At 44.4% G+C, this 26693-nt stretch overlaps 1 protein-coding gene across 1 annotated transcript in view; it reads right to left on the reverse strand.

Moving 5' to 3' along the window:
- The window catches only part of CDH4 (cadherin 4), a 479348-nt gene that overhangs the window by 35463 nt on the left and 417192 nt on the right, over nt 1–26693 (reverse strand). Inside the window, exon 7 of the mRNA XM_009643736.2 lies at nt 8686–8823. Coding sequence (XP_009642031.1) covers nt 8686–8823 — 138 coding nt within the window. The remainder of the gene's footprint in view (nt 1–8685; nt 8824–26693) is intronic.

The raw sequence follows: 26693 nt of genomic DNA on the forward strand, positions 1-26693 counted from the left end.
CACTGAATGGGAGTTGGTTTAAAGCACTGTACATGATTAATTTGGTGATAATTTGAAAATGAATGTACTGAAAGGAAGTAAACAAAACTAAAGCCACTGTAAATTTAGGTTTTGATTAATGTGGTCTATTAGTAAGAGACTTCTATCAAGGAGACCACATTTTTTTTTTTTTATCAATGCATATATACCCACACAACGTAATGGAATAAATCACATAAACCACAATTTATTTGGGAGTAAAGTCTTGGAGATTATTGATGACTGCTTGCCTCATATCAGTATCTATCTATGCTTTGAGTCTAGCTATATGTGTATCTATATTTGTGTATTTGTACATATACATCTTTGTATCTGTCTATCCACCTTGCAGGCCACACTAAGTAGTCTCAAAGGTATTTCATCCTTTCTGTCATCTGCTACACTGGTGTAAAGACATCAGAAATCACAGAAAGGGCTGACGCTCTTTTCATTAAGATACACGGAATTATTGTTTTCTCATAAACTGAGAAATATCCTTCATTTTAGATGAAAGAGCTGATAAAATAAAGAGCAAAAGTTGAGTATCCGCAAGAGAGGATGAAGCATGTCTGTTTTCCATAGCATTGCATTGAAAGGGCCTCCAGGCACTTAAAGATGCTGTGCCTGGGAAAAGCCGCTCACAAAAAATCTGCACCCCGAGCTGGGGATCTCACGTGTTCCTTATCAAAATCAAAACTCTGCAGGCATCATATCTCCTAAGCTCTGCTGGACAGGCTTTGCATTTAGGTCAGGATCTGTACCCGAAGGTGAGTTTGATTCAAAAAGGCAGGTCAAGATGTAAATAATTTTTATGAAGACCTAAATACGTTCCCAACCACGGCTAACCTGCACGTCTGCAGCAGCAAAGCCCTGGCATTAGTGTGGTGAGTCCTGGCAAGGCTGAGAGAGGATGGGAAGAAAGAATATTGCTGCCGCTTGTTCCCTCTCCGTCTGTCACTGCTACCCCTTGACCTAACATCCTTCGTCTGATGCACTGCTCATACCAAAGGTTTTCATCGGGACCTGCAACGTAATGAGAGGCAGACAGCCCATTTCAGTTCATAAATACTGAACTCTTATTTAGGAAAACTGAACTGATTTGCAGTTTTCAGACTTCACCAACTGTATATTTAATGGAAACACACACAGAATTAGGTAGACGCTCATGTACCCAAATGCTACCCGGCATACTCGATTCACTTGAATATAATAATTTATTTCAGTTAGACGATGACAGCTCTATAACAGCCCAAGCTTTACTGAGTAGTTCGGCTGAGCTTCGTTTTGATTGGAAAATTGCAAGCGAACAGAGTCACCTGGGATTTTCCATGAAAGCACAATTGATTTTTAACGATAAATCCTGTCTGCAGGACTGTACAGAACTCCCGGGTTTGTTTTCAGCTGTAAAACAACGCAGTCCTGTAAATTTTCTCGCCGTGATATTAGGTCTTTCCCCTTGCCAGCTCTGACCTGCGCCGTTCACCTTGATTTCTGCCTCTTGTGACAACTGCCTCTAAATTATGCCACGGGCGTAATTTTGATGATTTTAAAATACCGTAGCGTTCAGGCTAATCTATATGCCAATGTCATTGCAGACTTTCTGAATGGCACGGGTGCAACGGTGGGGACCCTGAGATCTGGATGGGCAACTACATGCGCAGCTTTAACCTATATGCTGGGAAATTAGGTACCTGATGCCCAAGGTACAAGCCCTTGACCTTTTCCAGATCTGGACACGTGCCCAGGTCCTGGAAGATAATTAACTACCCACCTCCACAGGTTTTCCCTGGATCAGCTGTGGTAAGACCTCTTTTTAGGACAGCCCTTGGTAGGCATCCTGGCCCATTTTTCTGTCCATGGGAAATCCCACTGAAATCCTGTTCCTGCTGGGTTCTCCCTTCACAGCGTAAGATTAATTTGTAAAACATGAGCATGCGTGTAAAAGGGATTTCTCATAATGCTCACATGTACTGAATGCTTCCAGATACATCCGGCTGTAAACGTGCTTAGGAAACCCCAAACCGCTGGCAGGCCGACTTGGTTTCCGATTTTGGTTTCCTACCACCATTCAGGATCATTTCTCCAAACTAGACCTATTTACGTCTTTGGGAGCCAGTCTCTTCCAGCCTGAAGGAAAAGCTGACGGTTTTCTTTGCTACTTTGCCATTTCTGAACTCGCTGTGAAAAAACAGAGCTCAGCAGGATTCAACTCGGGGGGCTGGAGACCAGGTCAAGCATTCACCCCAAGCTTTGCTCCTTGCAAAAAAGTCACGTTTTTACAGCTCACATCAGCTATTTCTGCAACTCTGGACAGTGTCACCCTTGCATTGGTTGATGCACAGCTACATTTTGTCCTCAAACAGCGGTAACATGAGAACAAATGCACACAGAAGAAAGAGTAAAATTTTGGCTTATCCTTGTTTGCTTTGCCAGAATTTTGGCGAGTTCACAGAGCAGGAGGACTAAGGGAGCGCGACGCCACAGCTGTGAAAAAACCAAAGTTGATCCCAGGAAATACTAGTGCTCTTGTTCAAGACACTGAAAAACCTCATCTGGATTACTCTATACAAATCTAGGCAAAAGAAAGAAATCTGAGCGGAGCCTGGTGCCCAGCAGGGTTAGCAAGACAACCAGGGAACGGAAAGCTGTAAGGTAAAGAGGGGCTGGAGGAGCCTGGCTTGTTTAGCTTCCCAAACTGGTGCGCACAGGTATAGTGGGGTGGAGACGGGAGAGAAAATGGGAAGGAAACATCGAAACGGGAGAAGGAAGAACTATGTATGGTAAAAGCCAGTGCTAGCACGGCAGTGATGCACCAAGAGAAGCTTCACTTCCCAATTTCAAAGCACTTCTCAGAGCGGGCTCATGAGCATTTCCCACAGCGCTCGGAGGAGCCAGAATACCTGTGCAAAGGGCAGGGATTTTTGGCAGTGCGGTGCAGTGCCAAAACCAAAAGGCCCTTTTAACTTGGGTCTCTCTCCATGACATTTTGCTCATGAAGCGCCGAGCTCTTCGCTCTGCAGATCTCATTGCTGACTGATTTGGTCCAGTACGAGCCAGGTTACTAACTCAGTGTTACTGTAGCAGCCAGAGATGAGTCTGATCTGACACTATTAATTAAACAGCCCAGTTAAAAACTGGCAAGAACTGCTTTTTCTGATGTACTTGCAATGAGTACTTGCTCCTCCGCTGATCAGCCAAATCCACTTTGTAACTGGATTAACCTTACCCAGCCACACATCCCCTTCTGCTAGAATATGAGCGTCTGGTGTTACTCCATCCCAGCTATCCTGCTCTGGGTTCACAGCCAGCCTTTGGCCAGGCTGCCTTTCCCAGGCCAGCGAGCGCCGCCACGGCCCGGGCGCTGTGAGCTGGGAAGCACCCACCAATGACCGCTAGTCCGGTCCTAACCCTTTAGAGCTGTTCCTAACAGGAGCCAGCGCGGCGGGGAAGGGGATGCGGTCCTAGAGCTGTCTCTTTAAAACATGCTCCACTGGATTCAGCCTTGGAAGAAGAGATTCTCAGAACAGTGCCAAAGGGCAAATTTTAAAGTAGCTTTAAATAAGACCTCCTAAGGCTCAGGAGCTTAAAGAACTTGAATAGCCCAGTTTCTTTTTTCCTTTCTTTCTTTTTTTTTTTTTTTTTTTTAAAGGAGAGGTTGATTGCCAGGCAGGTTTTCCCAAGAATCCACAAGCTCAACTAATCACGAGCACTTCAGCCCTGCGAAATAATATTTCCCTTACACGGGCTACTATAAAAACAAGTTCTGCACAGTAGGCAAATTTAAAATAACTTTTAATTAACATTTAAGACACAGAAGTCTGATCATGCAAATTCATCTGCGTCTCCTCTCTGCGCCTGATTGTTCCTGATTGAATACGATAAAAATAGACTTTGTATGAGTCAAGTGTAGGCATGGATTTCTTTACCTTCTCCTCCCCTCTGATTATGCATTTCCTTAGATAAAGTGGAAACCCTTGGATGGCTATTAACGGTATCATGGGTCAGACTGGAAAGGGCAGCCCGCTTGATAGGAGTTAAAGATTTCACTGGAATTAAAGGCATTCCTTATGCGAGAAAAAAAAAGATGCTTCCACCTTGCATAAAATCTCACCTGAGACTATCCAGCATTGTTCTGCCTCCGCTGACTTTTAATCTCAAAAATCCCCCCACTAATTCCGCTGCACCTCCCCTGTATCTGAGGTGAGCATCTGGCCAGGGGCTCAGCTATGGATCTACAGTAACACGGAAAAAACGCAACTCGCCTGCACACAAGAGATAAATATTTGAAGGGAGGCAGAGGAATTTCCACATAATTAAGACATGTCAAAGGGCAAGACCCTGTTATGAGTAACGGGGACTCTGGATAACGGAGGGCACACTGACACCAGTGCCTTTATCTTGTAACAGTTACGGAGCCAGTAAAACTCACTACCAAGCCTTTCTAACACAGTCCAGTTACAATTTCACTATTTTACACCAGCTGATGCAAAACGCACCAAAAATGCCACAGGGATGAAGTAGCATAGCTGATCATGCCCTAGGGACCATGGAAAACTTGGGCACGGGGGATTAAACTGAACTTTTCTAAGGTACCTGACCCAGAGCCTGAGGGCACGGGCTGGTGGGGCACGCTGCGGTGGTGGCATCACCTCTGCTTGCCCCGAATTCGTACCTTTGCTCTTCAGCAGAGGCAAGAATTGCCTCTTCCCATTTATTTTTGCAAGCAACAATGTCACCTGAAGAACACAACACAAAGAGCAGGCTGAAGTCCCTTGGCTAGCCAGGAGAGCTTTCCCTGGCTGAAGGTCCTGCACTAAATCATTACCATTGCCCAGAAGAGCTGCCGGTGATGTTTACGGCGTTTCACAGGGTGCTCCACTCTCCTGGCGCAGATCTGATTGCTTCCCACTCCGGGGCAGTCTCTCACGAGACATTTCCTCACTGTTAGCTGCTCTCTGATGCTGCTCAGCACAGCCGGGTAGCATCGCAGGCCGAGAAAACATTCACCAGCACAACAAAAACAGAGCTGGGAAAACTAGAGGAGGTCACCTCATCCTCGCCGTGCCCCACAGCCTCGCGGTTTGGCGCAGGTAGTCCTGGTTGTGACTATGAGGACTGGTCATGGCTCTTGCTGATGGAGACTGGACTTAGCGAGTTAAGAGCAGACTTTAGTTGAAAATCGTTTCATCTAGAGATTGTGATTTCTCCCCTCCATATAATTTCAGAATCCCTTCTATGAGAAGGTGGGGCTGCTTCTTCCCCTGCTATTGTGCAAGACCTGCCCCCAGCCTTTCAGGTGAGGTACTAAGTGGTACGACAACCACATTGATCCACTTCCACATAAGCAGGCAGTCATTTTGGGGTTTTATCAGTGTCTTCAATTTGTACATTTACGGATCTGTGTGATTTTACTGCTCTTTTCCCACTTCCCATCTAGCACTACATTTTGATCACAGCCCATCTGTTAGCTTGGATAACCCCCATACCTCGGCAGGTCATCTGCTCCTCTGGATAGGTGATTTTTGGCTCTTGTACACCCGTGCCTGACCTTTCACATGCTCCGTGCACGCAGTCCCTTCACCTCCTTGCATGGTGTGTGCCCGACTACGGACGTGATCGGACTTTCTTGACCATCGCGGTGGCTGTTTTCTTCTCTCCCATCCCGTTGTTAAGTTTTACAGAGTAGCATTAATTCCTGCCGCTGAATACATGAGCTGTGACACCAGCATGGTGCAGTGTCCTCCTGAGCTACATTCTTATCCAGAAACGATTAAGTCTAAAACCACCCTGGCTGAGTGACAGGTAATTTAGGAGCACTATAGGGTGGGCCTTTGTACGTGTCTATGCCGAATACAGTTGCTTGAGTTCCATTCGTCTGGCAGCTTTCCAAGAGCAAACCACAATTCCGGTTATTCAGCCTATTTTGTTTTTACAACAGCATCTCAATACAGAAGTATTTAAAATAAAAATATACTGTATCTCTCCAAACAGTCCCCAGCCTTAAAAGCAACCATGGGCTTTCTTGCCCTCTGAGGACCTTTAGAATTCCTGGAAAGAGATTTTTGCTATTTTTTTAGAGGTGTTAAAATGCAGATCAGACTATTTGAGGATAGCAAGGAGATTGAGCTCAGGTTTAGAGAGACCGATCAGCCTGATGCTGTTCTCTCTGTCAGTCAGGGAAAAGCCATATTACACTTTCATACTCACATGAAATTCATCCTGGCTATACCCAAGAGTATATCAAAGATATTTGTTTCCATAGAATCAGAAAATATTCTTGTAAAACACCCTTGGTTTTCAAATCTTTATAAAGTCCCATGTGCTACTGTGTAAAGCCCTTTGGCCCTTGCAAAACTCTTTCTTCAGTGATTGAAATTAGAGAAATAATGGTACACATCAACCCTGCTTAGAGGTAGAATAGCGTTTTCTAATCCATTTAACACAATCCTATGGGTAATTCTCTTGATGGCTTTTATTCCTTCTAGGTCTAACACACACCAAGACATTAAATACTCAGAATTCACCTGAAACCAAATTTCCGTTATCTCGCCTTCCATCAGATTCAGCTTTGGGAAGTCTTTTGGAAAGACATTAAAATACCACACCTGGATGGTTGCTGCCCTCCAGAAGGCACCGGCATGCAGGTGAGACTAACCCCGATGCTACCCAAAACCTCACCTCCTGACTTGCATCTGGAGACAAGGACCAGGCAACCCGGGTCATCGGAACAGCCTGTGCTTAAGTGACATGGCCACTAGATGTCATTCATTTTTCACTCAAGTGTAGGTTGAAGAAGTATTTACCTGGCAGAATAAGTTCCCCCCCTGCAAACACCAGCAAGCTGGGGCAAACGTACTGCTGTGGTGCTAAGTGCCACGGTCCGAGAGACACAAAACTCTAAGCGTGACCGCTATAAAGTTTTCAAGAGAGAACGATCTCATGCTGGCAGAAGAAAGGACCACACAGCCCAAGACTCGTATCAGATTCTTATGGCTTTTCATAACGGGATGTATCACACTAAAGGAGATGACAACTTTGCAATCCAAAGCTCGGTGTATTCACCGTGACAGATAGGAAGAACACGTGCTGCTGTTAAACCCACCCTATACTTGCTGGAGCAGCAATGCAGGCTGCAAGATTGATGCCCAGACCTGAAAACATGTCGGGTGCCCATTTTTCTCTGATTCAGGAGGAATTTAGTACCTTCCTTTTTCTGACAATCTAGGTCCAAGTCACCTCATCAGAAAATGCTGGCACTGCTCAGGAGCTGAGCCCACCACATCTGTAAAGGGGCGATAGGACTAGAGGAAACAGCCTCAAGTTGCACCAAGGCAGGTTTAAGTTGGACATTAGGAAAAATTTTTTCATTGAAAGGGCTGTCAAGCACTGGAACGGGCTGCCCAGGGAAGGGGTTGAGTCCCCATCCCTGGGGGTATTTAAAAGCTGGGCAGACAAGGTGCTTATGGACAGGGTTTAGTGGTGGGATGGCAGGGTTAGGGGAACGGTTGGACTTGATGATCTTAAAGGGCTTTTCCAACCTAAATGATTCTATGATTCCTGGTCCCAATGGCGATGGGAGGGAAGGAAGGACCCAGACTCCATAGCTGGCATGGAGCGGATCTGGGTCCACGGTGGCATAAATTGGGCTCTGTGCGACTTCCTTGAGTTCTGATACATACTTGTACTGTGCAAGGCTATAATTAAGGGGAAACTTTGCTACTACATGACTAACTATTTGCATATCTTTTAAGAGCAAATGAAAATTCAGAATAATATAAATAACAAAAACATTCCTCAAAGGATGTTCAGTGACTTGAGCAAAATGCAGTTTGACTTGCTGTATTTTTAAAAGATTTGGTATTGGTTTAAGAGACATCATTTGCTGCTCCTTGTTGACCCTCATATGAATATAGACGGTGGATACACAACAATTTCTCACTCATTAGCATGTAGACCTCTGTACTGCTCTGTCTTTTCTAAAATTACCACACCCACTTTGGATGTTCTACATCTATACATTATGCAGGCTGGAAAGAACCAGACTGAATCATTTCACCTCCCAACTCTTCATTTTTACCTTAACTAGCTCTAATAATTTGTCATTTGCAATCTCTTTATTTTTTCCCCTCTTCCCCCAGTAATAGCGACTTGGAGCACACGAGCAATAACATACTAATGCAAGAACGCTCTTTAACTGATTAAAACCAGACGCACTAAGGTATGTCTACACGTTTACTGCCGGCGCACACAAATACATCTGGTAGAGCTATCAGCGAAACACAAATTTTGCCGGGTACCTGTTACCGTTTAGAGTACTTACTGCTTCCTTGAAATCGTATTCGAGCTACTAAACCCCAGATATCTCTTACTGCTCTGGATTTCACTCATAAGTAATAACAACTCCGGTATGTCTACAGCCAATTGCTGTGAAACAACTGTATCCTCTTTGGTGCAATCAGACATAGGCTGTTTGCCACATTATTTCAGCTCCTTTAGTACCTCAGCAAAATTGGTTGCCAAGTAGTTTTGCTTGTTCATGAATCATTCCTCTCTTCCTTTTGCCTTTTTTCCCCCCTTTCCCCACCCCCAGACGACGGCTCTAAACGTCCATGAATTACAAACATGTTGTGTGTCCATGCATCACTGTGCTGATGTATTGATACTTACAGTGCTGGTAGTGAATTCGGGGGGGTTGTCATTCACATCTGTCACCGTAATGATCGCTGTTGCTGTGTTTGAGAGACCGTAGTTAAGATTTCCTTCCATATCTGTGGCTTGAACAATGACTATGTATTGCTGAACTTTCTGGAAAAAAAAAAGAAAAGAAAAGATGAGAAACAAAAATGCATCCTGTAAAATGCCTTGGTTTATTTTCCATATACAAGTGCAATCTTAAGGCAGATGAAGTTAATTGGATTCAAAGCATTAGTAAAAGACAGATAAAATTTTCTATCATGTTTTTGAAGGGATTTCTGCATAGATTGGTGGCTATCACCTGTTTTATGAGAAAATAAAAATCTTACGGCAAAAATCCTTGGTTGTAACAGACGTTTTTGTTAATTTTAAAGCATTTTCAGCAACATTAGTTTCTGTCTCCTGAAAAGCAGGAAAAATTTTGCTAATATGTTTTCACTAAAAACATCACCAAGAACATTTGACCCCCCAAATTGACAGCAACATTGCCTGGTGGCCCTCCAGTTTATTCCACTCACAGTTTGGTGCCCACAAAGCATTTTGATACTTAAAATACTGCCCCCGCCCCATGTTTCAATCCTTAACACAATCTCAGTAAATAAGCTGAATTGAAGTCTAGTATGAAAAAAACCCATTCACCGCAATAAAGAAAAATCCAGCAGAACAGATTTAAATTCCTGAGCACCCCAAACAACACGACTCTCAAAAAAAAAAAAAAAAAAAAAAAAGCCTGGCAGCCCCAGCCATAAACATCACACATTAAAGTTCTTCTAGAAGATGCTGCATGTCCATGCAACTGGAAAATAAACCTAAATAAAACCAGAGAGGGCATCTGATCCTGCATGTATGTACATCTCCTTGGGATGTCTCTTTACCTATGAGTATCTGCCCGCACTGAGAAAAGCCTCCTCATCTTTAAAACTGGCCCCAGTGAGAAATTTTCATTTGGATCTGCTGAATTTACCATTGATGCCTACATGTGTCATGCTCAGGGTACACGGAGTGCTTTACAGGCGGGTATGAAAACAAAGTTCCTCTCCTGAAATATGGCCAAGGTGCCATGCCAGGAACCAGGGAGAGATCCAGCCAAAATCGGTGTGACTGAGGGCAAAGCCCCATTCCTCAAGGTTTAAGGCGTAATTGCAGATGCAAGCCGGGACGCGAGGACCACGTGGCTCCGACGGCACATGGGAGAGCCTGAAGGGCATCAAAACCAAGCGGAGGACAAGCTTTGTGCGAAGCCACGCGGAGGGACTTCACTGGGTGGAGAGCCCTGCCGCAGGATTGCTCCTGCACTCGGAACACAGCTTCGACACTCGAGGGCTGCGCCGTTCACGCGCCGTCGTCACAGGCGCGTGCAAAGTGTCAGATGTCCTTTGAAATTGCAAAGGGCAAGAATTAGGTCAGTTAGGTCTCTCTACTCCTACATAAACATTCCTGAAGTTCTGTAACTGGCTTAATGCTTTAATTCTTCTCAGTTGCTAGAATAACAGAGGTCTGAATTTTAGCTTTATCTTGGTTCCAGGACTTTTAATTGACAGATATTAACCTGCTAAATTGACAAGACATCACACAGAGGGATCCATCAGCACCTTGCAACTGGAATATTTTATGGAAATGCACTTTCATTATCTCTTGCTACCTCGTATAATAGAACATGAGGGAGAAACTGTTGTTAGCCCTTGTTTTGCCTCACGCAGAAAGTTGCTGTTCATTGCTCCATTTGTAAGGCACTGGGTAATTGTGAGGCTGAAATGTCCTTATTAGTGAACGTAATTTCTATTTCATATTTAGCTTTTCCTTCCTTATTTCTCTCTTATAGACAACTTGGGAGGCTGACAGAAGTATTCCCTAACAGGCCAAATACTTGTGAGCCAAATTAGGTATAAATCACAGAAGAGGGGAAGATATTAAAAGAAAAAAAAAAAAAAAAAAAAAAAAAGCAGCAATCTGATTCCACATAAATTAGAAAACCAGGCCGGAGGCCCACACGAGAGACTCCATTTCAATAGCGCATTTAAATGGCAAAGCCACCCCTAATGTTCCTCACTGCAGCGAGACGGAGTCGCGTAACGCACAGAGTTTCGGGTTTGACGGCGTAGCTGCTGCGCGTTACTGTAAAAGCATCAGCGCTTCAGCAGCGACTGCTGGAAAAAAAAAAAACCAAAACCCAACCCCGTTCCTTCCTTTCCGTCAGCCGAAAGGGCGATGGAACAGCCTCCATCGGCGGGGGTGCTTCTTTCTTAACTTGGCGTTTCTCTATTTTGCCGTGCTTGCAGCCTGACCCCCTTAGCGCCGCCGGGCTCGCAGGTGACGCTCCCAGGGGTCCCCAGCAGCGCCAGCCGGGGCTGTCGCGCCAGCACGCCTCCAGCCAGGGCACGGCAAAGGCAGCTCCGGCGCGGTGTCAAAAGCAATTCTGAAACCCGTGACACTGTTATGCAAACTTTAAGCTGAACTCCGAGAACAAACTGCAGACCTTGGGTAAGGTCACACTCCGTCTGCACAGCACTTATTCATGCCGGGACCCAGCCTGCAAACCTCCCACCGCCTTCAGTTCCTTTCCAGCTTGCTTTGTCCACCTCTGAAGCAAAGCTTCCCCTGGAAAAACAAATCCTCATGTACAAGAGGGGGTAAGGGACTAGAAAGTCTCATTTCAAAGTTTCGCTAACTTCACCATTTTCCTGCTTATTAAATTATATGTACTCTGATGACACACGTGTGTGTGCGTACTCACAGACCCTGCCTTATTCATCTCAGGTTTACCATGAAGTTTTTTTATTTAACAAAGTGCCTTTCACTGAGCACCGTAGCACAGTGTTAATAAACCCCACACAAATTCAGAACACTATATTAAAGAAACTTAAAAGAAAGATTCTATCCATCAGATAATGCAATGCCAAAGAGGAGAATGCCCAGAACCGAGTAACGTACAAATGTACCAGCCAAAAAGAGCTGGTGTGTAAGGACGGGAGGAGGGGAAGGATGGCAAAGGAGCGCTGCACATGTGCAAGCAAGCACAGCCAGGCCAAGCCTGGTGAGAAAATGCAAGGAACTGTAGCAAATCCCAAGTGGATGGAGTGATCAGGCAGGGTCATTACAGGAACGCATGCGCTTGAGATGGGCGCTGTGTCTCAGGATACCGGAGGCAGCCGCAGCTATCAGGGACAGGAGAGAGGTGAGCTGCTTCTGGAAACTTAGAGACAACGCCAAAGTTGCACTGATTTCCATCAGCTGAAGACATAACTATTTGGCTTAGAGCAGAAGTGCCAGCTGAGATGGAGAACGGCCTTGGTTTGTATGTAAAGTTGTATGAAACAGAGAGACATGTAAATCACAGAATAGAATCATACAAACATTTAGGTTAGAAAAGACCTTTAAGACCATCGAGTCCAATCGTAAACCTAACGCTGCCAAGTCCTCCATATGGAAGTGGTCTGAGATTTGTCAAACCTTTAGGCAATTGGTTGCCGTCCACATCCAGTTCCATCTGGAAGACTCCAGTGCGGGCATACAAGGATGGTGCTTTCAAGTACGTTGTTTTAGTTTATAACTAATTCAGTCTTCAGTGAGATTGGCCCCAGCAGATAACAAATTACTGATTTTGTTGTTTTTCTCCAGCTAACCTTTTTGCTTTTGCGCATTAAGCTGATTTTATTGAACTATTCAATCAATTTCAATTTCATCATGTCCCTCCAATTTGTCACAACATCTCCAGGGGCATCTTAGTTTGTTGTCCTAATATTATTATTATTGTTGCGACTATTTAAAAAAAAAAAAAAAAAAAGCAGCCCCAAGCCCCCAAGCACAAGAGACTTTTTTTGATGGCATTTTGATCATACGGAATAATTCTCATATGCTCTTTCTTTACAAAAACGACATTTTAAATAGCACAGGGCAGAAACTACAGCAAAGAGGTAACACAAAATGGTCCTAACCCAGAGAAATGAAACGGTTACTCTGTGTTTGCTCTGATAGTGATGCTGGGGAACTAGAGAAATGACCCTCTGTCCCGAGGGGTCTCGACTAAAAACCCAGCCCCAGTGAAGCCCCTGGGAGGTCCAGTGGCCAGTATTTTTAATAAATCTAACAAATCTTCACACTGGAGGAAAGTAAATGTGCTGCTTCTACTTAAGCCAAGGAAAAAAAAAACCCTCATCTCGATAAGAGGAGAGCTTTTAGTCTGACCTAAAAACTAAGAAGGGCTTTTGAAGGAAAAAATTATGAAGGAAAGAATAATTAAAGGAACTGTGACAGATCTAATCTGTCTGCTCTTCTGTCAATCATCTGATACAGTGCCACAAAGAAACACATCAGCTAAATTCCAGAAGATGGGAATTAGTTGAAGAAATTGGTTAAGCTGGTTAATGAGAAGTTGATCAAGGGCTTGGTTAAAGAGATAGCAGTGCCTTGCACAGAAGAAGGAACAGCTTGGAAGAAGGGTGACCTGACAATTAAATAACAGAGACAAGATGTGATTTACTAGCACAAAATACAAGATAATGCAGCAAGGGACCAGTAACAAAACTTTTCTGGAAGCTGGTTTGTTGGACATGAGCGAGGGGGACTGGCACAAACGCCCTCGGCAAATGCCTCACCTGCAGAATTAGCGTTGCAGATAGGGCAATATTAATTCCTTGTGCCAAGCACCGAGGGCTCATCGGGATGCTGTGCACAATCCAGGTCCCTCGTATTCACTGCTGAGCAACCCGGTTCCGACCAGGTGCCAGCAGTGAAGAGCCCATCATCGGAGAAGAGCCTAGGAGAGCTTGGCTTGTTTAGTCTAGCAAAATGAAGGCTGATAGCAGATATGATTGCTGTCTATAAATACATCAGGAGGATAAACACTAGGAAGGCAAAGGAGCAATTTAAACTAAAGGACAATGTTGACACAAGAACAAATGGGTATAAACTGGCCATGAATAAATTTAGGCTGGAAATTAGTAGGTCCTTCACCACTAAATGAGTGAGGTGCTGGAGCAATCCATTACAGGGTCTGGGGAGCAAAAATGTTCAAAAGATTGTATTAAATTAGGGATAAAATCCTTTTGGGCTTGGTAGAAATTATGACAAATTGAGCTAAAGCAGAAGTCAGATCTCTCGGCGCTCTCTGTGTACAAACAACTTCTCAGGAAGAAAAGGAATAAAACCCTTTCAGTCCAAATACCACAGTATGTTTGTGTGAAAATGGTTTAAGACTTAACACTGATCGATATCACTGAACCTGCCCGTTCCATTGGCACACACAAAGGAATAGGTGCCCCAAACAAAATTACAGTTATTGCAAGTGGCTCTCCCCATCAAGATACAGGCTGGCACGAAAGCCACCGTCTCAAATCCCTGGCCGAGCTGCACACAGTCTTGCCGAGAGGTTATAAATAAAACTAAATCATATTCAGAGAGAGAGTCTAAAAGAATGAAGTATTTTAAAATGAAATCCTAGTAATGAAGTGCTATCTGTGATCCCAATTTTCAAATGCACACACACCATACTTTCAGGAATATGGTTATTCCCGGTTTACACACGCAACTATTCTAAATCACACGCAAGCTGGGTAACCGCGTAGGCCAAAGTCCAGACATGCGGTAATTATGTGATTAAATTAATGTGTGTTATGGACAAAGGGTTTGCAAAATTAGGATGTACATTTTCAAAGCTCTGTACAAATATTGTCCAACTAATTACCACTTCCTGAGGAATGTGGGACCAGCTAATCTTAGCATCAGGTCTGGTAAAGCAAACACGGTTACCAGGATGTTGCTGTAGGAATCTGTTGGCGAAGGAGCCAGAAAATCTAAATCCTGTTTCCTTCTATGGCCATCCTCACATCATCTTTATCCTTACGTGTTTTTCCATCTCCCCTTACTTTTGCAATACCAATGAGAAGGACATGGGATCTTCCGCTGTTTTTTTTTTTTCCCCTCTAGATCATTTCTTTATGTGCTAGTGAAGTTTTGATGTTCACTTTTTTTGGTGCAAGACAGTTGATGGTGAACACACCAGTAATAAATGTTGTACCAGAGCCAGGAAAGCCAATTTGAAAACAAATAAACAAACTCCCCCCTAAACATTCACTTGACTCTAGCAGAAATACTTCTTCCAGAGAGATCTAACCAGCCAGCATTTAAAGAAAGCTCACAGGCAGACCTCTTAGAGCAGTTATCCCTTCATACTCCCTACTGGAGGTATTTAAAAGAAGGGTAGATGAGGTGCTTAGGGACATGGTTTAGTGGTGGGATGGCAGGGTTAGGTCAAAGGTTGGACTTGATGATCTTAAAGGTCTTTTCCAACCTAGACGATTCTATGATTCTATACTTAGCCACAGTTAAATACGAACACAGATTTCCAGAGGAAAACCCTATTCTGGGAGCTCAGTGAAGGCGACAGCTTTCACAGGACAACCAGAGCACCCGACACCTTTCGCAGTTCCCCCCCACCACCCCACCCCGAGACGGTGGTGGTGATGAGTGAGCTTCATCCCTGTGCTGGAGCTGAGCAGTCTTTGATATAACTTGACCTTTTCATTCCTTACATTCCCTACATATAGCGCAGCACCACGGCATGTACGCAGCACCCTTGGCAGGCATCAGACCCCAGGCCCGTAAATCTTAATGCAGAAGCTGCTGCTGCCGGAGCTGAAGAGATGCAGCTTTGCTCCATCTCAACCTCGCTACACAGGGGCAGCTACTCCCAGAGGCATTCCACGCTTCTGCTAGGACAGGGCCATAACAAGGGAGGGGACCCCATTTTTAAAACAAACTGGGCTACTTACTCAGTGCTGCACGAGCATGGACAGTGAAGCAAACGGCCAGGTTCTTTTTCTCCATTTGGCTGGGGTTATATTGGCTTTTCTTCCAGCATGGCACGGTGCTCCCCATCCACAAGCAGCTGGGCATATTTGATTCTATAAGCTCTCTGCGCTCGCAGAGCTCTTGAGCAGGGGCAGTGCTTTGGTCTAACTCTAGCAATGAACAGTTTACTCTCCTGGAAACAGTGGTGTGTTAATGAAGCTGGCTTTCTTCCTTAATAAAGGTGTCCATGTGAAACAGCCTGGCCTGTGACTTGCAGGTCAGACCCCGTGAATTCCTGTTACCACCTGACCGAACCCGCCTGTCATCCAGATAGCGATAAACATCTCCGGCTCAGGAAAAGCCTTGGTCCCACCACCCACAGCTCTCCCAACCACACTTTGAAGCACGCCCCCACTTCTCCATGCTATTAACACCAAGGCTGCAGCGCTGCCCGGCTGCTCATGCCACCGCATTTCAGCCTGGTGGCACTCACAGAGCGCCGGAGGGTGGGAAAGCTGGCACACGCCGAGCAAACACCCGTGGGAGATTTTCCTCTACTAGTCTCAAAGGGTGAAGCATCCCCCGTGGGAAGGGTCACCCCTGGCTCGCACCCTGCTCCACTCCCACCCACATCGTACTTAACTGGAGCGCAGAGAGGAGGCAGGGGGAGGACGACTTCTCCTGTGGGGAGAGGATGACTTCTCCTGCGAACCCTCCCCACGGCTGAGGATTTCTGCCAGCAGCGCTGAACGTGCATGACTCAGAGAGAAGGAAAATATTTATTCAGGAGTCATTCTGATGAGCACTTCTAGTATTTGCTCTGACTCACCGGCCAAAGCACCGGTGGTTTTCACCCACACCGCCAGGCTGAATGACCTGTTCCACAAATCTTCAGAAATCAGGCTAACACGTGCCAATTTTTTTCTGAGACAAATAAAGGTCTGGAGGCCACAACCCAACCCCAGGAGTTCCATTTGGCACTGCACCTAGATTGACCATCAGCCTTTAATAACTTTCACCTGGCAGCCTGATTAACACCCAGCAATTACCTTTTTTTTAAGCAAGCACCTGAGACCTGTAACCCCTGGGATCTCACACCTTACACTACTCATCTTTTTCTCTCTTAAGCTACTGCACTTTAAGATAGTATTTTCATGTGCTACCATTTACACGTTTTAACCCATTCAGAACCAGCAGACACACGATCAACTCTTCCAGCTTCTCCCGGGGTGGGCACTGAATCTCCCACGTAGCTGCAAATGGGACCCGCTCCAGCGTAGCAGCTATCTTCTCTTTTGTGTGGCTGCTTCTGAAAGCAAAACAGCTTCTGGTGGTGGCTACAACACCCAGCAATAGTGACCTGAGCTTTCTTATGAAAGCACGAGGAAGTGCTTTAAAAGTTACCTGAAAGAAAGTGAATCTGATCGTTTTATCACAGAGAGGTTATGAAATCAAAGAACGCCGGAAAGCCTTTCAGGAGTCTACTCTGTTTGGCCTTTTAGTAGTGTGAGACCAAATAGTTCAGTCGCTGTTGCCCCTGGCTACCTTTTTTTTTGTGTGTTATTCGGACAGTGAAAGTGGTGAAAGTGGAACCTTTCCAAAGGACATGCTAGGTACAGAGAAGACCCTAGCAGTCAGACCAAAAGCCTTCCAGCATCCTGGCTGAATCTCCCCGTAGCCTCCAGGACAGAAGATACGTGAACCAAACCGAAATGCTCATCCACATAATTTCATTGTGAGAGCCAGGATTTTGCTGAACAGCCAGCTCCGGGTGCGGCGTTATTGACTGAGAATCTCATCTCAGAAAGCGATCTGTTAGTTGTCAGGGATACAAAGGGAAGCTCAGAAATACAAACCCCAATCACTAAAAAGCCCTGAAACAAAACCAGAAACACCCCTCTACCCCCAGCAGACAAATAACTGAAAATGGTAACCCAGGATGGGGATCCTGGTGGATCATTTTCATGGTTTTTCTTAACGCCTGGTGCCAGCGATCCTATGCGTACGAGGGAGTGTATTAAACAGGAACAGAGATGCTTTTGAGTGCGATACACTGCAACCACATTCATCTGATTTTTTTTTTTTTTTGGAGTGAGTTTTATTCCTGAGGGATCAGGCGCTGAGCTATGAAGGTTTTGAAAAAACACCCAAGCTGAAACCCCACGGTGCTGGAACATGTGAGGAATATCAATGCAGCAACTTCTGACCAAGGAAAGGGACCTACTGGAAAATAAATCCACCAAAATAGTTAAGTGACCCAAGTGCATTTTGCAGGGGGTTTGCCACGTTCTGACCCCGGCTGGCCACCACTTAGGGCAACAGCGTGTTTTGAAGTATGCTGTATACGAGGTTAATAGCCAAGCAGGGTCTGTTTAACCTGGTACTTGTTCTAGACTTCGAGTTGCAAAGGATGGGGTGTAGAGATCACAATTTTTTTTATCTGATATTTGAGCACAGACATTTGTCAAAACTTGACTGTAGTCGCTTGAAAAACTTTGAAGCCTGAAGTATTATTTTCATACCTGAAATAGTGCTTTAAAATTGTCCTCATTCTTGAAAGCTCACCCAAACATAAATAGTGCCTCTGTATTTAAGACTGTGACAGTATTCTCCAGTTTCGGGAAGCTTTATTACATGAACGTAACACTTGTTGGGATTTTTTGGTTTTTTTTTTTGACTGAGCCTTGGCAAATAAGACACCAAGCCTGGAGCAAACAGAAAATAAGGACCAGGCTGTTTTCAGAAGATAAGTATGAAAAGAACACCACCACCAGAGAGGCCAGCGCTCTGTAGCATTCCTTTTCTAGTCCTAAAATGTTTTATGTACTGATGCTGCCGCTGAGGGACCTAATACGATTGCCATGCCTCAAGGAGTCCCATAAAAGCTCTTGGGTTCTGCACAGTCTCTTGAAGCTATTCAGGCACTATGGACTGACTTCAGAATTATTATCAGAATTATTACTAAAATTATTATGAGAAACTCTGTTGTAAAAGTATCTCTGTGCCTGGATAGCGTCGACTTTCCTGTTTAGAAAGACTGTCCGTTAATGAGCTTCTCCTGTGGTTCTCTCCTTCAATGCCAAAATTAGAATCACAGAATCATTAGAAATGGGTTACATCTCACTCTTGAGTCATCCAAACTACAGATCAGACCTAAGTCCACAAGGAAGCAGGAGGGAAATAAGGAAAATGAATTAAGTGCTTCTGATTGTCACCACCGACAGTCGTGCAAGGGGGTGGCAGTGAGCTGGTATGAGCTACAAATACATTTCATTAAAAAGAGCTATGACGAATATCTTGGCTAATGTATTTTGATTCTGACTACAGCCACTGAGTCAGTGCCAAAACAGAGTAGGGTTGTGATTAAGGCTGCAGGCTGCAGCTTGGAAGACCTGGATTTCTTTTGCATTTTCCCAAACACTCCCCAAGTGACCTTTAGTAGGTCATTTAATTCTTCCGTGCCTCAAAGAAATTGAAAATAACACTTCAAAATGAAATGAAAACACTTTCTTATCTCGCAGTGATATTGTGAGAATAAAAATCCATTAGTTTGCTGGAGCACTCAGCCACTCCGATGAGGAGGGCTGCAAAGTACCCATCTCCAGCACCCTTCCTTCTGGGTGGCAACCGCGCTGGGTACTGGCACCGAGGTTGGCATCCCGCTGCACCTTGGCAGAAACAAGAAGCATCCCAGGCCCAGCAGACGCCGCTTTCAATTCCCGTCAATATTTTGCAGGCTTTATGCCCCAGAGATGCCAGGTCATCTTGCAAAGCACTTAAAAGGAGACCTGAGGAATAAGCCTTCTAACTTTTTGGCGGAGGCAATTTTTGTAAAACCATGAAATTACGTTCGGCTTTTCTTGGACAGGAAGAGACGAGCAATAGTTCAATGTCTGGGTGGTCACACAGCAGTCGCCGCTGCTGAGAGGTGCCCTTTGGTAAATATGCCAGGATCAAATGGATGCTGCTTCCAGTTTGTGTCTGCCACTTTCTGACAAAGGGAGTAGTGTTGAAAGATGGAAAAAAATCCAGAAACCCCAGACAGACCATGAGAAGGGAAAGTAAACAACAATCTGAGAAACGTTTTAGAAAATAAAAAATTACCTTCTTTGGACTTGTGCAAACCAAATTCTTCCTACAGTGTGTAACTTCTTGGTGATTACCCAAAGGCCAGGCTTTGGGTAAAAAAAAACCATCCTAGTTATGTCCATTGCACTCTTATAATCCACAAAACCTTTGCTGTCAAATGCTGCCAGAGCAATTTAATAAATAGGGAGAATGCCTTAATGTATTCTGAAACCTGAAAACCACCCATCATTAGCCCCACATGCTGCTTTCCTACTTTCTCTGCTTTAAGCCATTTAGCTGCTACAGCTGTTTTTTTCTTGTAAGTCTGACTTCTGTTTTTATCAGCCTGATTTGTTTTCTGGTATGTCTTGCTTGATTAAAAAAAGAGAAAGAAAAACCTTTCACATTTCAGGTAAAACTGCCTTCTTCTTTAAGCTCTGTCGGGCTGGAAGCTTGAAAAAGATCACCAAGAAGATCAGAGTAGGAGAATAAATATTCATAATATTGCTCATAATTTATACTTGGTCTCATTTTTGTAGATAGGTTTGAATTCCACGCTCATGGCACCACTGCTATAGTTAGACCTTTTGATTCTTAGGAGCATGAGGTTTTCTAAACCCTATCAATGCAGAAATTAAAAAAATAAAATCAATGTAATATATTCAACATAATATATTCAAACCACCTCCTCTAATCCTATACGTATACACACGGTGTGTACAACACAAGGATCCTGGATTTTAAAATTAATGGCAGTCAGGAGCACAACACAAGTCTTGGGAATCTGTACTGTGTTGACTACACATGGTCTGGATAAAATGAACTGATTTGGTGTCATTCGTTATTCATTGCTAAGAAATATTTTAAGAAAATAGCTTGCCTAAGTCCTTGCTAGCTGCGTACCATATATGCCTTCACCATTATGAACTGAAGGGAACATCCAAACAGTGAAGGAACAGGTTATAGTCGGAAAAGCAGCTAATTTAATTAAATTTGGCAGGATGAAAGGTTAGCGGAAAACAAGTCAAATAACTGCGAAGAGATTAATGTGAGATGCTCCCTATTGTATTTCCCTTAAGAGCTGTTTTACCTGGGATGGTAAGGGTCATGTTGTGTTGATTTGCTGAGAGAGAATATGATTGACAGAATTATGGAAAAGAAGCCCGGTTTGGTTGTGAAGTCGGAAATACCAATGGGGGCTTCTGTCAAAACCAGCTCCGCCTGCTTTGTTTCCTTGGCTTTTAAGAGGGCGTTGTCAGCGTAGACCCAGCTGGAAGATGCCCCGTTTAAAAGCCATCATGGGTACTATGCCTTGTATGCATCACTAATGTTCAGTCTACTGGATCAGCAGCAGGGATTGAGCAACATGCGCCATACAGCCAAAACCTCTGCCAGCCGCCTCTGTTGCAAACTCCTCCTCTGCAAACTTTGACCCCCCAAGCCGTGGAATTACGCCAACCATTTTGGTACAGCGGCGACTGCAGGGTTGCTTTGTATGGCATCGACCCAGCCCCTGCTCTGCCTGCCACGGAGATGATGCCTGAGCTAACCTGCAAGCCCTGCTGATGACGGAAAAGTCAATTTTTACGTCAAAACAAGTGCAAAGGAAAAGATCGCCAATGCTGTGGGAAAAGTAACCAAAAAGCTGTGAGTGAAGGATTTTGGGCTGGCTGGAAATTATCACCCACGACATGAAACAAAGACACTCGAACAACGACGAGATTTGGTCTTGTTCATTTTGTATATATTAATAATGCCAAAGATGTAACGACATGCAAGAAATAAAAATATGCAGTTGATTCAACACTTGATCGTTGTGCTATGTCTTGGTGCAGAAGAAGGAGGGATATAATTCAGAATTAATCTGATGGAAAAACCATGCAAGTCCAGAGCAGAATATGGTAATAAAGTTTGTGATAACTTCCCAAAAGCTACAATCACTTTGATGGTACAAATCACTCACTGAACAACATCTAGGATTAATGGAGGATAAAATGCTATACTTTTTGGAATGAGGCATCTCAGCTATTTTTTAGAAGCTAATGATCCTAATGTTTCTATGTAGTTGTATTAGATAAATATAAAAGAAAGATTTTTTTTTTATTAAACACTGGATTAATGGCTTTGAATGAAGGCATGAACGGATTATGTGTACTCTTATAAAAGGCAGGCCACCAAAATAGAGAAGTTTTCGCAGACAGCAGTCTTAATAGCGGAGCTTGCTGATGTTCCCAGCACTCACTGCTCTCTGGGTTACAACATTTGGGAAATGAGAAACAGAGATATCCCAGGAAAATATTGATTGCTCTATTGAGCAATCGTAGGTTTGCAATAGAAAGTGGCTGCAGGGCATTGGGGCAAACTTAGTTTTGCTGATGATGTCTGCATCTTTCAGGTTCTATCGTGCCCAAACACTCAGCACTGTGAGAAATACTGCAGTGAGGTCCGAAACCCAACCTCTCAACTCAGACGCTTTGCAGACACCTTCTGAAGGATGTGGTGCCAGCTCCCGTGGGACTTCGCCACCCTCCAGGGTATGTGTTTTCTGCTTTGGGGAGTGAAAACCTGTACAACTCAATATTCTGCCTGCTCAGAAGGTTTCAGACAAGAGATAAAATGGGGGAAGCGAGGAACAGGAACGAATGGCTTCATGATAAACTGAAAAACTGCTGATAAACTCAATGACTGAGAAGCCAGGCTGGCAGAGTGCCATGGCGAGGATTCGCTGTGATGAGCAGGGACGTTTTCCTTCCCATACTGGGCCTGTCAGCCTTAATCAGATCTCCGTTAGCAGCGTCACTGTATGTCCAGGTGAGACTGCAAGAAGAGCAATCACTATCATCCAGGAAACAAACTGCTCAATGTCAACAGCAGGGGGAGAAGGACTGGCCAGAAGAGTTTTTTAGAAAGTACTTGGGAAGAAGTGTATTGATATACAATGTGTGGAATTTAAAGGCCATGTTTACTAATTTGGAAGAGAAGGGAGAGGACCAAGAAGGATTTTCAATAATCCTGAAATGTCCCAGCTGTACAGGGAGACCTTTGGCAGGGTAACTTGGGTCCCTTCTTGCGACCGTATGTAAAATGAGGATGGAGCAGTAGCCACAAGCCATCTCAGTAATTGAGGGCAGATCTTAATTTTCTCAGATCAGGGCCTTAATCAAGCAGCATTTAATTTCTATGCTTTTTGTCATCTAAGGGATTCATGGGATCTTTGCAAGTGTTAAAGGCCTTTAAGTGATCAGGAGCAGGTTCCATCTTTGTAAGGGAAATTTTATAAAGGAATCGGCACCGTAGAGCTCCCCTTGACAGCCTCCCAGGTTCTTGAAATACAGAATTAACTTCACATTGCCACAAGGTATGACAGAGGAACTTGCCAACCATCTTTACGTGATAAAATGTAATTCTCGTGGTTATGAAATTGGAGGAATGTAGCTGTTTCTTGGCTATTAGCTGCAAGAGGGAGTTTCAGCATTTCGCTTCTCTCCAATTCTGGCTACATTTCCTCTTAAAACACATTTATGTATGGAAGGGCTGAATTTCATATGAGAAGCAAAATGACCCTGAATTTAGTAGCCTCTATTATAAAATACTCAAAAGTAACAGACTGAAATGAAAAATTGCAAAGCGTAATTCTGCCAAGATAATTAATCCTTGTTAACCCATGACCTGATCATATATGATGCTGCTCTGACGAGCTTACTGAAATGCTATAAATAATGCCGACATATTTTATTTTCTTTGTAGGCATAAATATTGACAAATTCATACTCATTAAACTTCTGTGAGCTGGGAATTATCCCCATTTCTCAAATGGGGAACAGGCAGAGGAATTAAGACTATTTTTTTCAGAGGCATTCATCAGTTTGGGGAGTCCAGTTTGAGATGCTGAATACAGTTTTAAGTCGTCCTTAAGCACAGAAGTAAAGCTAAATCGATCAAATCCACACTGGCAATGGTACCTCCTTTGCCCCCGCCCTCAGCTGAGACCCGTTTCTACGTGCAAGAAAGTCCTTTTGCTCAGATGCACCAGTTTCTTGAGCAGAATTACTTACAGCAGAGAACCTTTTTGCCCCCGTAACTAGATTGACTGTAAGTTTGGGGCAGCAATTCATTGTTTTATCCTCAGTGACAGCCTCTAGCCCAGCAAAATGTAACCGCAGACTAAGGATATAGGTAGGTAAAAAAATTATTCTGACACAATCTGGGGTGTGGATTTACAGTGCCTTAGCCCCTCCACAGGGTTGGCTTCCACGCTCCCCTTCACCCGCCGTAAGCCTGGGGTATCTTATCCCTCCTCGGGCTACCACGTACTACCCGTAAGGTGTTCAGGCTACGTTAGTTGCAAACGATACTCCTTATTTTAGCACTAATATTTTCTGACAATTAGAAAGGAAAGGGTATATTGTGGCATGAAAAATCCCTCAAAACTAAGTATTTTTACTTTGGTTGTGATGTGGAATTCAAATGCACCCATCTCGGCTGTCTGTGGCCTCGTGCTCTATAATCTCAGCTCCCTGTGCAACCCAAGGGAAACATCCCCTGAACTTATGCAGTATTTTCTTCAGAATTTAGTTTAACATCTTACCCCTGTAGCACATTTAGAAGGCGCTGATGGGATTCTAAGTTTAACGCTCTCCTAACTACTGGTGAGATTTCTACTTTTGGAAAAGTATTTATCCTACAGCAGTATATAATGTTAAACTTCTATAGAGCTGCTCACCTCGGGGTCTGGAGATGGTGTACAAACTTACACTGAGTAAATGTTCTCTGTGTGTTGCTTTATTTCCTCCACTTCTCAGACAAAACTGTGCTCTGAAAGTAGGACTAGAAGCCGATGCACTGCACTGCAAGCAAGGAGCAAGGCTGTAAGACCGGGCTCCGTGCAGACCTGGTGGGACCATCCTCTTCAGGTGGGATGTGAAGGCATTTAGGACTCTAGTCCTTTGTCTCTCCTAAGAAGAAGCTGGATGCTGTGGTAAATACGTGTCAAGATTTTTGCGAAATGGATTAACTCCCTGTGGGGAATAAGGTGAGATCATGAAATGTATTTAATTTTATCCTACGTTGCACTCACATTTGTGTCCCAGAGGTGAAAAGGTTTTATCTCACCCCACTAGCTGCGGTGTTTACCTCACTCTCGGTTAATGGGAGCGGTATGGATTTTTTATTTCTCTTTTCTTGTAGCAAATGTCAGAACAGTCCAGGTTAGAAACGTATTATCTGAGAGCAGAAACAAAGCGCTAACTCACACCAGCTGTAACAGGTCCTTACTTTGAGTCTTGAAGGTCTCTGACGAAACCCATTAGCCCACGGGGTCATTGATTTAGAGGACAGACCTTGCCCCACATCAAGTCAGCCCTGTCACTTGGAAGGGGTAGATGTGGGAAACACAACGCACATCGCAGAGATCCCATTCTCACCGCTCCATTCGAAACAGAATAGACCATCCTGGGACCTTCCTCTGGTCCAAACGCTGGGAGGTGCGCGGCCGAGGGAGGGGGCATTACCCAGGTATAACTGCCTTGCCTGCGGAGAGACGATGCGAGCCCGCGCCGGGGGCCTGGCAGGCTGTGGGCAGGCTGGAGTGGGCATGAAGGGGGCGAGATGGATGCAGGAGCATCTCCTCAGGCAGTTTTCTCATTTGCTTTACGGCGTACATAGAACGGAGCCCGCTGTCCTCAACTGCATGGGGGGCCGGTTCAGCGCAGTGGGTGATGTTGTAAGATGTTGTAAGAAATCTTCCTCTCCACCCTGGAAAGCCATGGTGGCTAAACAGGCCCTCGGCTACGCTCTGGGGGCACACGGCAGATGCGGATTCAGGGATTTATGGCTTTGCTTCTGGAGCAGCAGGTGGGGTTTGGGAGGGTCTGTACCTGATGTTATTTTTCAGATTCTTTTTCAAGTGGAAGGGGATGTTCAGCCCCACGTGCCCGGTACTGGTCCCTGGGGCTGCGCATGCAGAATTGGGCCTTGGTATTTTTATAAAATGGAAAAAAGCAAACAAACAAAATCAACAGATGGAAATCCTCAGATGGAAGGGGACATACTGCTTATTTATTTAAAGAGCTGCTAAGGTCTAATGGAAATTTTCAAGAAGCATTCCATTTAGAACTAACAGAGGTTTATTTAGCCCATATTTTCTGTTTGTTTTCAATCATTTTTCATAGCAAAGAACATTTGCTACCAGTGCTCATTCCTAGTATCTCCAATTGTGTATTCCCCAGCATTACCCTGGTTGCTACGGAGACAACTGAGATGCCACAAACAACAGCAAAACTCTTCTGGTGTGGAAGCTGTGCACCAAGGAGAGAAATATCCCTCGGAAACATGAGATCTTCCAGCCCTTCTACACAGGCGCGGAAAATGGGTGAGATCTACAGGACATATAATTTGCTGGACCCCGCGTCTAAACACCGTGGTTTCCCCACAGTTGCCCCCCTGTTGCCAGCTGCTTTTCCAGCAGCACAAAAGCCGCGAACCATATTACTTGAGACTTGATGCCGAAGAACATTTTCTACCTGGATTTGAATAATGTGAATATATTAATTAAAGTTGATAATCGCTGATAATGATTTCCATCAGCAGTAGAATGATGCTATATTTATCATTATCTATGAGATTCTCATACCTAACTGTAATTTATACCGAGAAGACTTGAAGTAACGTGACTTGCCATCTTAACAACCGTTCTGATAACACCTTTAAAGTCACAGAACGTTGTTTTTTCAGACAATGGAGTCCATTTCTCAGTATGTGAAGGAAAGCAAAGACAGGAGATCAAGACCCCCGGGTTTTGCTTTGAGCAGCTTACCCTTCAAAAGGAGTTGATTTTGAGACTGGCCACAGCATTGGTGAAAATCTGAGAACAATTCAGCATTGGTATTCATTATGGGTACTGCTTTGCAGAACTGCAACATGGTTTGCAGATACAAGTCAGGCTTAAAGTAAAGGGAAATGGGGAGAGGGAGAAGAGAAACTCTGTGCCTTGGTCTTTTTTAAAATCCAACAGGAGATACCAGTGAGGCTGGAGGAGCTCCCCTGCATGCTGGTGGTTTGGCGTTGGCAGTGCTCCGGGGTTCTTCAAAATGGGGGCTTTGGCAGCAAGAAGTAAGAAACACCTT

Source organism: Egretta garzetta, unplaced genomic scaffold (genome assembly GCF_000687185.1).
Source record: "Egretta garzetta isolate BGI_Z169 unplaced genomic scaffold, ASM68718v1 scaffold158, whole genome shotgun sequence".
NCBI classification, from domain to species: domain Eukaryota; kingdom Metazoa; phylum Chordata; class Aves; order Pelecaniformes; family Ardeidae; genus Egretta; species Egretta garzetta.